At 38.2% G+C, this 14,059-nt stretch overlaps 1 protein-coding gene across 1 annotated transcript in view; it reads left to right on the forward strand.

Moving 5' to 3' along the window:
• The first annotated feature begins 537 nt into the window (after nt 1-537).
• The window catches only part of LOC145981878 (uncharacterized), a 106,189-nt gene continuing 92,667 nt past the window's right edge, over nt 538-14,059 (forward strand). The window contains exons 1-5 of the mRNA XM_083115358.1: nt 538-669; nt 4,632-4,779; nt 9,494-9,575; nt 10,553-10,629; nt 13,380-13,429. Of these exons, the coding sequence (XP_082971484.1) occupies nt 4,681-4,779; nt 9,494-9,575; nt 10,553-10,629; nt 13,380-13,429 (308 nt within the window). The 5' untranslated portion in view covers nt 538-669; nt 4,632-4,680. The remainder of the gene's footprint in view (nt 670-4,631; nt 4,780-9,493; nt 9,576-10,552; nt 10,630-13,379; nt 13,430-14,059) is intronic.

Genomic DNA, 14,059 nt, shown 5'->3' on the forward strand with positions numbered 1-14,059 from the left:
CGTTCGATGTTGATATTATATAGTTTCACCCGCCAGAGTGGTTTTCTATTTTGAAATTTGTGTGTATATGCAAGTTTGTGATCAGTGTTACATTGAAGACTCATGGGCGTCCGGAAGGGGGGCGGTGGCTCCCTGGAAAATGAAAGTCAACCAAAAATTATTTATTTCACACATATACTTTCATTTTAGCCACAATAATATGTGTTAATTATTGCATGAACACCATAAATTCAAAGTTAAGCAATATATTTTTGGGGAAAATGTGCCTTGTTTGCCCCCCTGGAAAAAATTACCTTGCTTTCCCCTCTCTGGAAAAAATCCTGCGGACGTCCATGAGGGAAGTAAAGTGTAATATTGCGATATCTATACGACCACAACTAGTAGAACTACGACTTCGATGCTGTGGTACTCCTACTCCCCAGTTTTTAGATCCTTAATCAAGACTGCCACATACCAGGCGGCGAGGGTCATGAGGAAGAAGAAGAAGCATTCTGCTAATTCTGCAAACAGAAGACGTACGACACAACTTCTTCTTTTTCTGACCCTGTCAGACAAAACACTGTCGATACGACAAAACTGGTAACAAACTTTTGCTTTCAGCACCAAATAGGTGGAAAACTTCAAAGAAATTTTTATTTCTACTGCAGTTGTTGTGGTGTAAATTTCTAAGTAAGCATTTTAAAGTTTGCCATATTGAACATAAGAATTTATCGATTTTTTGCTTGTAAAACTATGCAGCATTTGATTTGAGTATAAAAGATGTTCAGCAGTTGCTAAAGTTACCTTACTTGCGCGTTATAATTTACATTCATAACATTACACTAAATGAAATATTTTGACCTTTTTTATATTACAAGAACTAGTTGGTATATGTATAAATTAAGCGCTGAACACATTATTGGCGGTGAATATGGAAATTGGCTGATGTTTTCGTAACGCAGTAAATGTATGTTTCTGATGTAGGTTCCGAAAACTACAATGATAAATTAATGTTTAATTGGTTTGTTAATATAATATAAGTGTACCATATATTCCGAGTGTGAAACGATGATTTTGAGGGTAGGCCTAAAATAGTATGGAGAGTGGGGAGTTTCTACCTAAGGAATCATTGCTGAATGACATATCCAAAATCGTATCACGGGAACCCCCCCCCCCCCCCCCATAGGCGGATGGGTTTCAAAATGGCGAACTGTACGTTCCTACTAAAGGCAAAGATAAAGTGCGCTTTTGCACAGCGATAATGCTTTTATTGGTAAGAATTGACAATACAGAGATATTCTGTAATTAGTTTACTACTTGTTATACTCACTAAATATGCAGTCGTACTTATGTATATGCACATAATATTTGGGGATAATGTATTTAAATTGCACATTGAGTTGTAGAACTTCTAAAATAACGTTGTTAATTATCGCGAAGATTCCCCATAAACAAACATAGCAACCATGTTTGATGATGTGAAGAAATGACGATCAACGTTCTTTCTGCTGTTCAGAGCGATTCTCTTTGGTTCACAGCATTGGTCGTGGAAGAATGGCGGAGAGAAATGAAAAGATTGTTAACGTGCTACAGTTATATAAGTGGAGTGTACAAGAGGATGGTCCTGGTCTGGTTAACAAATTGATGGAATTTGGTGTTCTGCCGAAGGAGGGTAGTTACATGGGTACCAGTTTACTATCCTTCGGAAAGATTTCTTCGTTTCTACAGAAGAAACTACTTACCGTAATAAGTTCCTGTAGTATTGTCTAACATCTGGAAGGTGTTTTGTGTGATGTGGGAATGTTTCATAGCGGAAATTCAACCATTGACACATAGCCCCACGAACCATTCATACATAGCCCCACAAACCATTTCCGGTAAGGTTAGGTTAGGTAGGGTCACAATAGGTTACAATAGTTAAATATTGGTTTCGAAAAAAATATGCGTAGCCCCACACACCTTTCTCACATAGCCCCACGAACCATTGACACATTGCCCCACAAACCATTTGCAGACACGTACGTTCTTCAGTTACAAAAACACTTTTTTTTTTAAAAAAAACAAATTGATCAAAAAAACGTGAATACACGTTAAAAAATGATCCGCGAAGCAGATAGGTAAGTACAAATGTCAAAAATTGACGAAACTCTGAAGTTATAGGTGTCCGAAGGATAGTAAACATTTACCGTTACATGTGTCCACGCGGACGTGCTTTGAAATTGTACAGAAACCGTGCGTGTATTGATAAGTGCATGTGGAATGCAGATTTTAATTAGAGGTAAGTTTGAAAATGGTGATTCAGTTCCTTTGATTTAAAATTTCTCTTCACCAGTTACGTGCTACAAAAGTGTAGAACCATGGACGTATAGGTCACACACCATTGGCGAATAGCCCCATGCACTATTCGCAGGAAGGTTAGGTTAGTTGCAGTTGGGTTAGGCAAGGATTGTTACAATTTGGGATCGTAGAACCATGCATGCATAGGTCACACACCATTGGCAAATAGCCCCACACACCATTTACAGGAAGGCATAGTTAAAATTTGTGGTTGTAGAACCATGCACACACCATTGGCGAATAGCCCCATGCACCATTCACAGGAAGGTTAGGTTAGGCAAACATAGTTAAAATTTGGGGTTGTAGAACCATGCACGCATAGGTCACGCACCGTTGGCGAATAACTGCATGCACCATTCACAGGAAGGTTATTTTAGACAAACATAGTTAAAATTTGGGGATGTAGAACCATGCACGCATAGGTCTCGCACCATTGGCGAATAACCCCACGCACCATTCACAGTAAGGTTAGGTTAGGTTAGTTGCAGTTGCGTTAGGCAAACATAGTTAACATTTGTGGTTGTAGTATATCAGGAATATGTATATTTTGTTGTGAAACGATAGATCTTGCGATAAATAATGAGCAATTCTACATTGTTGGTCAAGATCATCGCCCCTCATATTTTCCGATTTCTGGACGTGACCCCCAAATTTTAATTTCAGATTTGTGGTTGTGAGGCCTAAATTAGTGAGTGTGGAGAATATCTCTATATTGTAAGTTCGCTCCCTTTTATTTAACAATGTTTCAAATAAAACGGAGAACTTCCAAATAATTTGGGTGTGGTTTGAGTTTAAATCCACTTCATACACAAGTAAATTAATTGGAACTGAACATACAATTTAATGTGGGATCTGGAGGACTGACTATATGTCCCAGCCCCACTGGGTATGGAACCAGTGTGTGTGTGTTTGCAAGATGATGACATTACCTCTAAGCCATCGGGAGGACCAAAAAAAATCTTACGTCTAAGCCATTGGGAGGACCAAAAAAATTCTTGATAGCTAGTATTATAACCTGCGAGAACATGCAGAAACAGGAGTAATGGTAACATTATAGTATAGGGGTGACGGATTTCTTCAAATTTACAGGAGAAAGTAGTTACGGAAATCATTTTCTGTAGCGTTGTGGAAGTTCGTGAATGTAGTTTTGATCCATTTTAATGCGAATATATGTTGTTTTCTTCGAAAATGTATGTCCGACACGCTGTTTCTGGTGCCGCCATTTGTTTTCTGCACGAGAGTACAAAGTTCCGTATGTTAAGATGATGTAACCCCGTAGTCAGTGTTTCAAACTCGCCGTGTTTTCACTAGAACATGACATGTCGAGTATTTTTTTTAACTATGCTTGCCTAACCTAACCTTACAGAAAATTGTTTTTGGGGCTAATGTGAATGGTTTTTGGGGCTACCGTCAACGGTTTGTGAGGCTAACGTCAATGGTTTGCGAGGTATTAGGATAATTTCAAATCCGTGCACGAAAGTAGGTATTTTCAGGTGAACGAGGTTGCAACACTGCATAAATTGACAAAACACTCGCACAATGCGTCCTGAACCAGTACGCTATCGCCCGCCATAATGTGTTACAGAATCGAAATAACAAGTACCAGTAAGTACTCGTAAATGTAAGAAATAGACATTATGTTAGTTAGAAATGCATTATTTCACCTTAGGAAATGTTCCACATTCCAAAATAGTACGTTAGCAATGTAAAAAAGTGCGAAATATATGATTTATAGGTGTCTCCCCCATACTATAATAGTACGGGAGTAATTTGCAGATGTCACCCTGCCCAACAATAATTGAGTGTTATTCGTTTGTTGTGGCCAGAGGGAATGAAATGTACAGAAGAATGAAAGTACAGTACGGAGACAATTGTTGAAGTCAAGAGAATGTATGAATGGGTGGAGAGACTGAGAGGGAAGCCAGTTTGCGTGGAAACTGAGGCAGTGAAACAGCAGATCTACCACCGAAACCTTTAATTTAGTACTCTCTCCTCTGACTTAAACAATTGACTCCATACTGAACCTCATTCTGCTGTATATTTCTGAAGGTTTCACTCCCTCTGACCACCTCTTGTACGGTGCAAGTCAACAGTGGAGCGGCCATGTTGTACGAGCAAAGCTACGCTACTGCTCGATCATCACAACACCTTTTAGGGCATGTTGCTAAGGAACCATTTTGAGTCCCAAAATCCAAATTTTCATTTTGCATAAATCTCTACGAAGTGTAGAGTAAAATTCCTGTTATTTACTTCCTTACACTAGTAAGTATCTAATATCACTTCAAATATAATTTCTACTTCTTGTTACTTTTCAGATGCAGCGCTTGATATCCTGGGTGCTATTACATAGATTATAGATTGAAGATGGAAACAGAAGACAGTTTTGGCGCCTCTAGCTTAAGTAAGGAATTCACTGATTGGCTAGAAAAGCACAAGGATGCACATGCTTTAAAGTTGATGAAGGTAGGTATTAAGTAATTTTTTTTTTTATGCACATCAATTTAAATGCAGATTTTTTTGCTGTTGTTATTGCATTTTGGGGATACGTGACGATTATTTGTTGAATTTTGAGTAAATTGTAGATCGTCTAATTTTTTATTGAATACATAATGACTTTTCCAGTAAGATAAATATTTTTTTCAGTTTATTTGAAGATGTGACATTATTTATATAATTTTTTCTAACCTAGTAGTAACTATTATTGTACCAACAACGTAGCACAGTTATGAAAACTATGGACTCTGTAATTGCTGAAAAATTTATATATTGGGCAATTCTCTGAGAAGTGAAACCACGATATCAAATAATGAAATTGCAGTATTCATTTTTTATTAATGGTAGTTAGGGAGAGTACAATCTTTACAAGTGAAAATAAAATCTGAAACTTTACCTCAGGTACGGATACATTTTTATGGATGCATATAATTAGCATATTTGAATTCTTTTTTTTATCAAACATAGTGTTACTTGGCTGCATATTAAATATGAAAATAAAGGAATATCTTTTTTTTATAAACTGCAAAACTGGCATTTTTAAAGTTCCCCATGGCCTTACCCCATGCATCACACAAAATATTAACTTTTTCTTGTGCACAAATTGTACAAAAATACAAACTACATAAATCATAAACAACAACGGGACCAGGGTACACAATTTGGAAACTATCCCTCCACACACATAAGATCTCACGCATAGTCTCTATACACTATTCATACACATTGCACACCAACCCCGATTTACATCAACATGCAGTCTGGGGTGGTCCAGTACCCGGGGATCAAGGTGGAAACCTAATGGTGCCACACGTGACCTTGTCGTGATCATCTTAAGAAGTGGAGCCTGGCCACTGATAATCCTACCTGGCAACTTTGTATATAGAGGTCCTTGTGACTGACAGACGTGGTGGAGCCTAGGCCACCAAGAATAATCCTCCAAGGCAACCATTTAGACACGCTACCCTGAAGACGGAGGCAGATGCAGCCTCCGAAATGTAGGTAAATCTCTTTTAAATAACAGTGGTTAAAAGTCCAAAAAACTAGAATGAATAAATCACCACTGATTAGCTACAAAAAAGAGAACTAATTACTAATTCTGAAAAATCTGAAGCAATTCTGAAGATGGTCCATCACATCAGTATTGGGGATGGTTTCTTGATTTTGGATCAATTGCTTCATGCAGAGCACCGAAAAAGCAAGCAACAGTTTTTTTTTCTTAAACCTTGTTTCTGAGCATGCAAGATATGTTTGACATTCACCCTGGAATGTTGTAGTAGTTATGAACTACGTTACACCCTCTCTGCTCCGGAGCACAGGATACAGGAATTTAGTCCTACATTGTTATCTGCAATACCATTATGCAGGTTACCTTTGTTATAGGCTTAAAATACCAAATCTTTTGTCCTTGAGATGTTTTTAAAAAGAGTGTTGCCACCTTTGAGAGAGTTTATGAAGCCAGACATTACCTGCAGTGGAATGACAACATAAGGGAGAGAAATATCCCATGCATCACACAAGAAAACCCAATATTAAGAATTTGTTTTTATGAGTATAAATATGTTGTTCATTGCATATTGTAGTAGAAAGTCTATAGCAAGCTGTATCTAAATATGGTACCATGAAACTTCTTCATATCACAGAAATGATCAATTAAAAGGAACTATGTGCTTCCCACATGTTTTTCTGAGTCCCGTGCATCACACAGCTTTTTTTATTTTGGATTATCAATTAACCAACACACCAGACAACTGGCCGCGGTGGCTCAGTCGGTAACGCGTCTGACTACCATGCTAAAGGTCCCGGGTTCGATCCCTGGCTGGATCTAATCCGGGAACTTTTCTAACGTTCGAAGCGGCCCCGGTGCCCACCCAGCGTCGAATGACATGGGTACCTGGGGGGTAAAGGTGGTCAGGGGCATGATGCTGATCACATCACCCCCACTCACGACCGGGTCAATAAAGTGTGGGGCGTTACCCCCACACCCTCTATATGCCTTCATGGCATGGTGCTAAGCACAGGGGAGCACTTTACCTTTACCAGACTCGTTTAACCACATACGAATGTCCCGTGCGTCATGCAGAGAATCACCCTATTGTGTTTTGAAGTCTGTTGTCTTCTATGCTCCACTACCAAGTTGACATTCTTTACAATTACTTAAACTTTTAGAACAAAATGAAATAATTCTGTTGTATTTGTAAAAATTATAGCTTGGTCTTCAATGAAATGATTGCCATGAATGCCTTCGGTGATTTTAGATGCCAGATAAAAAAAATGTTTATAAAATGATTATTTCACTTTTAAAATGCAAATTCATCGATAAACTGTAATTAAGTTGGTAAGTTTTCTTGTGTTTTGATCAGTTAGACACTTTTGACTAGTTTTCACACCTGTCTTACTGGTGTCACGATCACTTCAGTCCAGTTATAACACCATTAAGCCTTGTTTCCATGATGTGAAAAACACAATATGCTGACCAAGGCAGAAATTTATTTTATTTTAAAACATAAACTAAATGTAACGTTCCAACAACAACAACGTAGCACAACAATGAGGTTGAAACGTTACGTTTAGTTTATGTTTTAAAATAAAATAAGTTTCTGCCTTGACCAGATATTGAGTTTTTTACATCATGGGAACAAGGCTTAATGGTGTTATAATTGGGCATTTTCCGAGTCTGATGAGGAAAATTAACAACTGGAAGGACTTGAAGAGGAAAGAAATACACAAAGAGGAACAAGAGAAGTTCTGAGAAAATGTTTGGAGAGAGGCACAGCACCGAAAGGATTAAAAATAGCAAAATCTCCTGTCAGGTGAAAGTACAGTTGACAAGGAAAGCCCACCTGCTGGAATGTTTCCGACAAAACAACTTTCTAATTATCTTGTGTCTGGAGGGGAGTGATTTTTGTGTATATACCAGGTGTATAAGCTTAAATCTGCTGTTTGCTCATAGATGGCATTAGTGAGCGTATGAAGCTACCATGGGCACGCCATACCTGGTGTTTGTATGAGTTGGACATCTGCCAACACGAATCAGTGCACATCGTCAGCACGTGCAGACAACAACAGACAGTGTTCGTGTGGTAAGCATGTCTAGTTTTGTGCCAGAAAAAGAGCATATGCGGGAAGCTCTGCTTTTCTGCTTCCATTTGACGAAATCGGCTGCCGAATCGCATCGAATGCTTGTGGAGGCCTATGGTGAAAGTGCTGTATCGGAAACAACGTGCAGGGATTGGTATCTTCGGTTCAAAGACTGCAATTTTGACCTGAGCGACAAAAAGCGTGAAAATCGGCCCAGGAAGGTTGAGGACTATCATTTGCAGGCTCTTTTGGACGAGGACGATACCCAAACGCAAGAGATGCTTGCCGAGCAATTGGGTGTTACTCAAGCAGCCATTTCCATGCGTCCACGTGCCATGGGAAAGGTTCAAAAGATCGGAAAATGGGTGTTGCATGAATTGACTGATCGGCAGCTGGAGAGACGCCAAAACACATGCGAAATCTTGCTTGCCAGACAAAAAAGAAAGTTTCCTGCATCGGACTGTGACTGGTGATGAAAAGTGGATATATTTCGAGAATCCTAAATGCAAGAAATCGTGGGTTGATCCCGGCCAACCATCAACATCTTCCTCGAGACCAAATCACTTCGGCGGGAAGACGATGCTGTGTGTTTGGTGGGATCAACAGGATATCGTCTACTTTGAGCTGTTGAAACCTGGTGAAACTGTCACTGCCTACCGCTACCACCAACATCTGATCAAATTGCACCGTGCTCTGTGTGACAAAAGGCTGGATTATCAACAAAGGCATGACAAGCTGATTTTCCTCCACGACAACGCCCCATCACACACGTCAAGACTGGTCCAAAACTACTTGGAGACACGCGACTGGGAGGTGCTACCCCATTTCGCCTATTCACCAGACCTGGCCCCTTCCGACTACCATCTGTTTTCTTCGATGGGCCACGCCCTCGCTGAGCAGCACTTCGATTGGTATGCAGACGTCCGAAAATGGCTTGATGAGTGGTTTGCCTCGAAAGAGAAGGACTTTTTTTGGCGTGCTATCCACAAATTGCCAGAGAGGTGGGCAAAATGTGTAGCTCGTAAGGGCAAGTACTTTGAATAAATTTCTTGTTGCTTTCTATGAACAAACCGTGTGTTTTTCTGACTACAAAACAGCAGATTTAAGCTTATACACCTGGTATATCTTCCTGTTTTGTACCTTGTTTCATTTGTACTTAGTACCGAGTCTGAAGAAGACCTTGCTAGAAGGTTGAAACGTAACGTTTAGTTTATGTTTTAAAATAAAATAAATTTCTGCCTTGGTCAGCATATTGAGTTTTTCATTTCAGTCCAGTCAAAAGCGTTTGTTTTCTTTTGGTCAAAATGTACATGTTGCCTATTCAGTCTTTAGAGCAGATATGATTGAGCGATTGGCTTTATTTTACTTATCTGCCACTTTTGGCTAATTGCGAAGATGAGGATGAAAGATTGAAGACATGATAAGATTGGCGAAGGTACACTCACAAAAAAACACTCGCGTCCAGGGTGGGATGGGACCCCTGGCTTTGGAGTTGATAAGTTAATAGCATAAGTAAATATTGTTGTATTCATTACTGGATGAAAATGTTAATTAGTGTAATAATTTATTTAATCCTAGCTGTGTTATACTTAATTTTTTGTAGAGCGAGATCTGTGAAGATGGGCGTGTTACCCTGAATTGCAGCTGGGGACCCACAAAGGATTTTGTCATTTTTTGTCCACAAGGTAAATATATTTATTCTTGCACTTAGAAATTTAAAATGTAATTTTAATGACACTACATGCTAAGTGTATGAAATGTATAAATGTATGAAAATACTGAATGGCTAATATTTTCCACCTGGTATGAATTGCATAATACAGGTGTATGATTATTGAACATTAGGCACACACAGGAGATGTACATGTAAAAATTTTCAGCAAAAAATGGAGGCTCGACCAGGACTTGAACCCAGGTCTCTGGCATACAGTGCCATTGCTCTACCACTGAGCTACCGAGTATTGCAGGTAAAACAGTGGTAGCAAAAAATCAGGCGAGGTCAGGCCAGCTCGGTAACTCGGTGGTAGAGCAGTGGCACTGTATGCCAGAGACCCGGGTTCAAGTCCTGGCCGAGCCTGCATTTTTCGCTGAAAATTTCTGTGTGTATTATTGTATATGGTTTTGTATTAATAATAGTGTACAACAAAGCTTGTGATAAATTTAATTATAATTCTTTCTGATCAAAATAAAATTATTTTAAGAACCCAATTCATTGTTCAATTCTTTTAATTGCTTAGTACAGGGTGTTTGAAAAGTCCCCCACCATAGGCAAAATCACAGTATTTGTTCAATGTGCTCTCCGTTGAGTTCCACACATGTTTGTAGATGGAATTGCAAATTGTTGAGCACACGGGGGACATAATCTGGGCCAATGACTTCACATACGTCCTTGATTCTTGTGCGAAGATGAGCAATATCGTGTATCTTCACGCTGTACACCAGAGATTTAACATACCCCCAGAAACGATAATCCATCAGATTCAAATCCGGCGAGCGTGGGGCCCATTCAGGAGCTGTGTGAACAAAAGAAGGAAAATATAAATGTTTATCCTCTTAATCATTTAATGAATGTAATTTTTGCAACCCAACAATTGTTGTATTTGTATGTTGGTGCCAATTTCATAAAAGAGATTTTCTTATTCTGAATCTCTCTTTCCAACAGAATATCCAGACTATGACGGCCACTTTTATGTGGAAGCAGATTCCAGTCTGCAGTTTTGGTGTAACGCTCTTAACGAGGTACGTATTTATATAGATCTTTTTTAGGGTCGAGAATCCATCTTGGTCTGTAATTTGACTATTTAAATAAAAATGATCGGTAGGGAATGGATTTTAAGGTGCAAATTTATGGTCAGAAAAGGGGGGGAAAAGGTTCAGAAAATGTTTTTAAAAAAGTGCTGATAAAATGTCTTTATGTAATGCTCTCTTTTTCTATGCGTTCTGTATATAATGTGCTCGGACCACAGAGAGAACTGTGGTGCTACATTATCTTATGGCCGCGTGCACCAGCGCAGATTATTTCGAAGTTCAGATGAACGAGATCAATTTTAATGCACTGTAAATGATCTTGGTTTAAAGATTTGCATTGCACCAACAAAAAACGACATTCACGAGATTCCGATCAACTGATCCGAGATTAATTTGTAAGGCTATACCTGATTGGTTGGCTAAAACAAATTACAATCAAGAACTGCATAGAGTAGTGTCATGTGTTAAAGTATCAACGTGTAGGAGAAGAAGGTAACTCGGGCTGCAAACTTCTCTGAATTTGAGATTATGTACTAATCAACCTTGTCGACGAGTACAAGGATGTAGTAGAGTGTAGAAAAATAATAATATTAAAAAAAACTGACGGCACAACACAAAAGGAGGAGAAAGCATGGAACCTTCTTCTACGGGACAGAACCTTAGCTCGTAATGCTTTAATGTCTTAATGAAATGCATTCGATTTTGATGCTATTGATGTCTGTTCTGTGGTATTTGAATTTTTCATTTCTTAATTCTTATATATTTATATTGTTGTGTCCAGTAACATGTATTTTCGTAAATTTATACAATAATATTTCCAACACCATGTAGCAATATATGACATTTGTATATGTTTTGTGTTCTGGGGTAGAAAATACTTAGAAACATTATGACTTTGCACCATAGAACCACAAATTATTATTATTATTTTGGCAGTTTTTAGTTTACATAGTTCTTGAATTATGGGCATTGTACATCCAACATCTCTAACGTTTGCACGCCCTCGATATCACTTTCCGCTCTTTTTATATTAAAAAACAACTGCCTGCAGTCGAAGCATCAGTATCGTGAACCAGGATCAGCCACCAAAACAGAGGCGAATGGCCGATCAGAAGATAAACTCGTTTTGATGTTCCTAGATCGCGATCAAGTGTTGAACCATCTTCGTGCAATGGGATTTTCCGATGAACCTTTCCCGATCCGAGTTTAAATTTTGATCTTCGTAGGTGCACTCGGCCATTAGGGAATAATACTTTGGGGAACGAGTTTCCCATTTTCTCCTCTACATCCTCGTACGTTTCTCCAACATTGACGGGAAGGCAGTCATCTGCGTACAGATTAATCGATAAATCTAAATTTATTAGTGTGATATCACCAATAAATAGGTTGAATAAGTTTGGGCCAAATATAGAGCCTTGTGGAATGCCCAAAGACACTGACTGCTTGGTGGAAAGTGAGCATGCTACTTTCGTTGACATTTTCCTATTCGCGAGAAAACTTTCCATCCAGAGAATTGTTTTGCTATTGAAACCAAATCTGTTCTTTAATTTTTGTATTAGCAACTTGTGATATAATTGTTTTTTGCTTTTCCCCATCAAAAACCATTGTGTGCATTAGACACGTACATATGCGTAAATACGTTATATCTAAGGCCCGGGACTTTATGTTATAACATATTTTTTATTTGGCATCGGATCGATTATTGGGGTCAGATCCTTACATATCTGATGAATATGAGCCGAAATCATATTTTGACATATTTTAGCAATATCGCATTTTTGCAACATATTTCTTCAATGTTCTCCAAATGAGACACATATCTGTATAATTTCAAAATTATCTTGCATGTAATCGGTTATTTTATAATTTATTCTTCGTACCTTCAGCGCAACGCATAGTTCATATTATCTATGGCAGAAGAAATGAAATTACGAACGAAGAAATGTATTTTTTACCAATTAGTACATAACAATAATACCCTCTTTTTTTTATTCCGCTGACAATTGATAGCCGTGCGAACATTATTGAGGAAAAATGTTCTCTGTCATTGTTGTGCGGGCACGAGAATCACCACCCGACAGGAGATAAACAAGTTTCAATTGTTCTCATTTCTTTACCTTTTTTTCGCTTCTCACAACAATCAGTCAGATTTACCAGAGCTGTAGTGAGCTGCCAATTGTGCTTTATTTTCCAGAAATGAAATATTTTGTGTGTTTTCCCACTGCTCTCTTCTGTTAAAGAAATTTTTACTTCATTTAATAACTCGTCGATCTTTCCTGGAAGATTCTGACATCTCATATAATGATAAATTCGAAAGTACTGTTGTGCCTCTTTTTGCTTTACTGGAAATATTTCTGCCTTTTTCTGACATATTTTGCAGTTTTAGGACATAAAGTCCCGGGCCCTAGTTATATCTTTAATTGAGTCTTGGTGTAATATATTCATAAGAATCTGTCAGCTGCACGTTCTGTCTCAGAATTGAATTTCAAATATACTAGAATACCAGTACTGTAAATAACATTGTTTATAGGACAAGTAGTAATTGGACCATGTGATTTAGTGCAAAATCCTGCCATTTTGTTGGCTTTTTAAAATGATGTGCAATTCATGTATCCATGTTTTGTTCATTTTCTTCTATGCAGCTGAAAGTTTATTTTTTACAAAATATTATGTTAATATTTTTTCAGGTAAGAAATTTTGTTCTTGCGATATGTTTAATAATTGTGTTATTTTCGTTAAAGTACCTTCTGGACTCTGAAAAAGTTCTGTCATTGGATGAAGTCTTGTCAAAGTAAGTATTGCATTTGTCTAGTTTCATATTATTTTAGAAATATTAATACAGTATAAGGAGTTCCTTCTCTTATTGGTACTTGATCAGTCTCCATCCACCCTGCCAGAGTGATTGAAGGTCATGGGAACACCCTGTATATGTATGCTTGTACACTGCCTTCCAAAAGTTGAGCGTGCAATGCAAAATTTTCGAAAGCGTATGTGAATTTGAGTGGCTGAAAATCGCTTTGGATGTAGATGCCACTTTTTATGTGTAGCTTCCTTTTTGTAAGTAGAGTGAATCATCTGTACTTAGGTGCTTAATCTGTGCTCTTGAAATAGCATAAAAGCGAGGATTTCGTACAAGAATCATCACACTTTCGTTAAAGATGCCAGCAGTCTGAAGGTTTTGAGGTGCATTTAAAAGCTGATACGAAGTGTTTATAACTTGTGTAGGATTATTTTTGATAATATTTGTGTTTTTACGGCTGAATGAAGACGAATGACAGATAGTGAACGCTGGCGTTCTGTCGGACACATTGAAGCAGGACAATCAATCAAAGATGTCGCTATTTTCTTTGGTGTTGATCATTCGGTAATTTCTCAATTATGGAAACAATTCCAAACAAGTCAAACAGTTGTCCAGAGACCT

This window comes from Lepisma saccharinum, chromosome 30 (genome assembly GCF_977018435.1).
Source record: "Lepisma saccharinum chromosome 30, izLepSacc3.1, whole genome shotgun sequence".
NCBI classification, from domain to species: Eukaryota; Metazoa; Arthropoda; class Insecta; order Zygentoma; family Lepismatidae; genus Lepisma; species Lepisma saccharinum.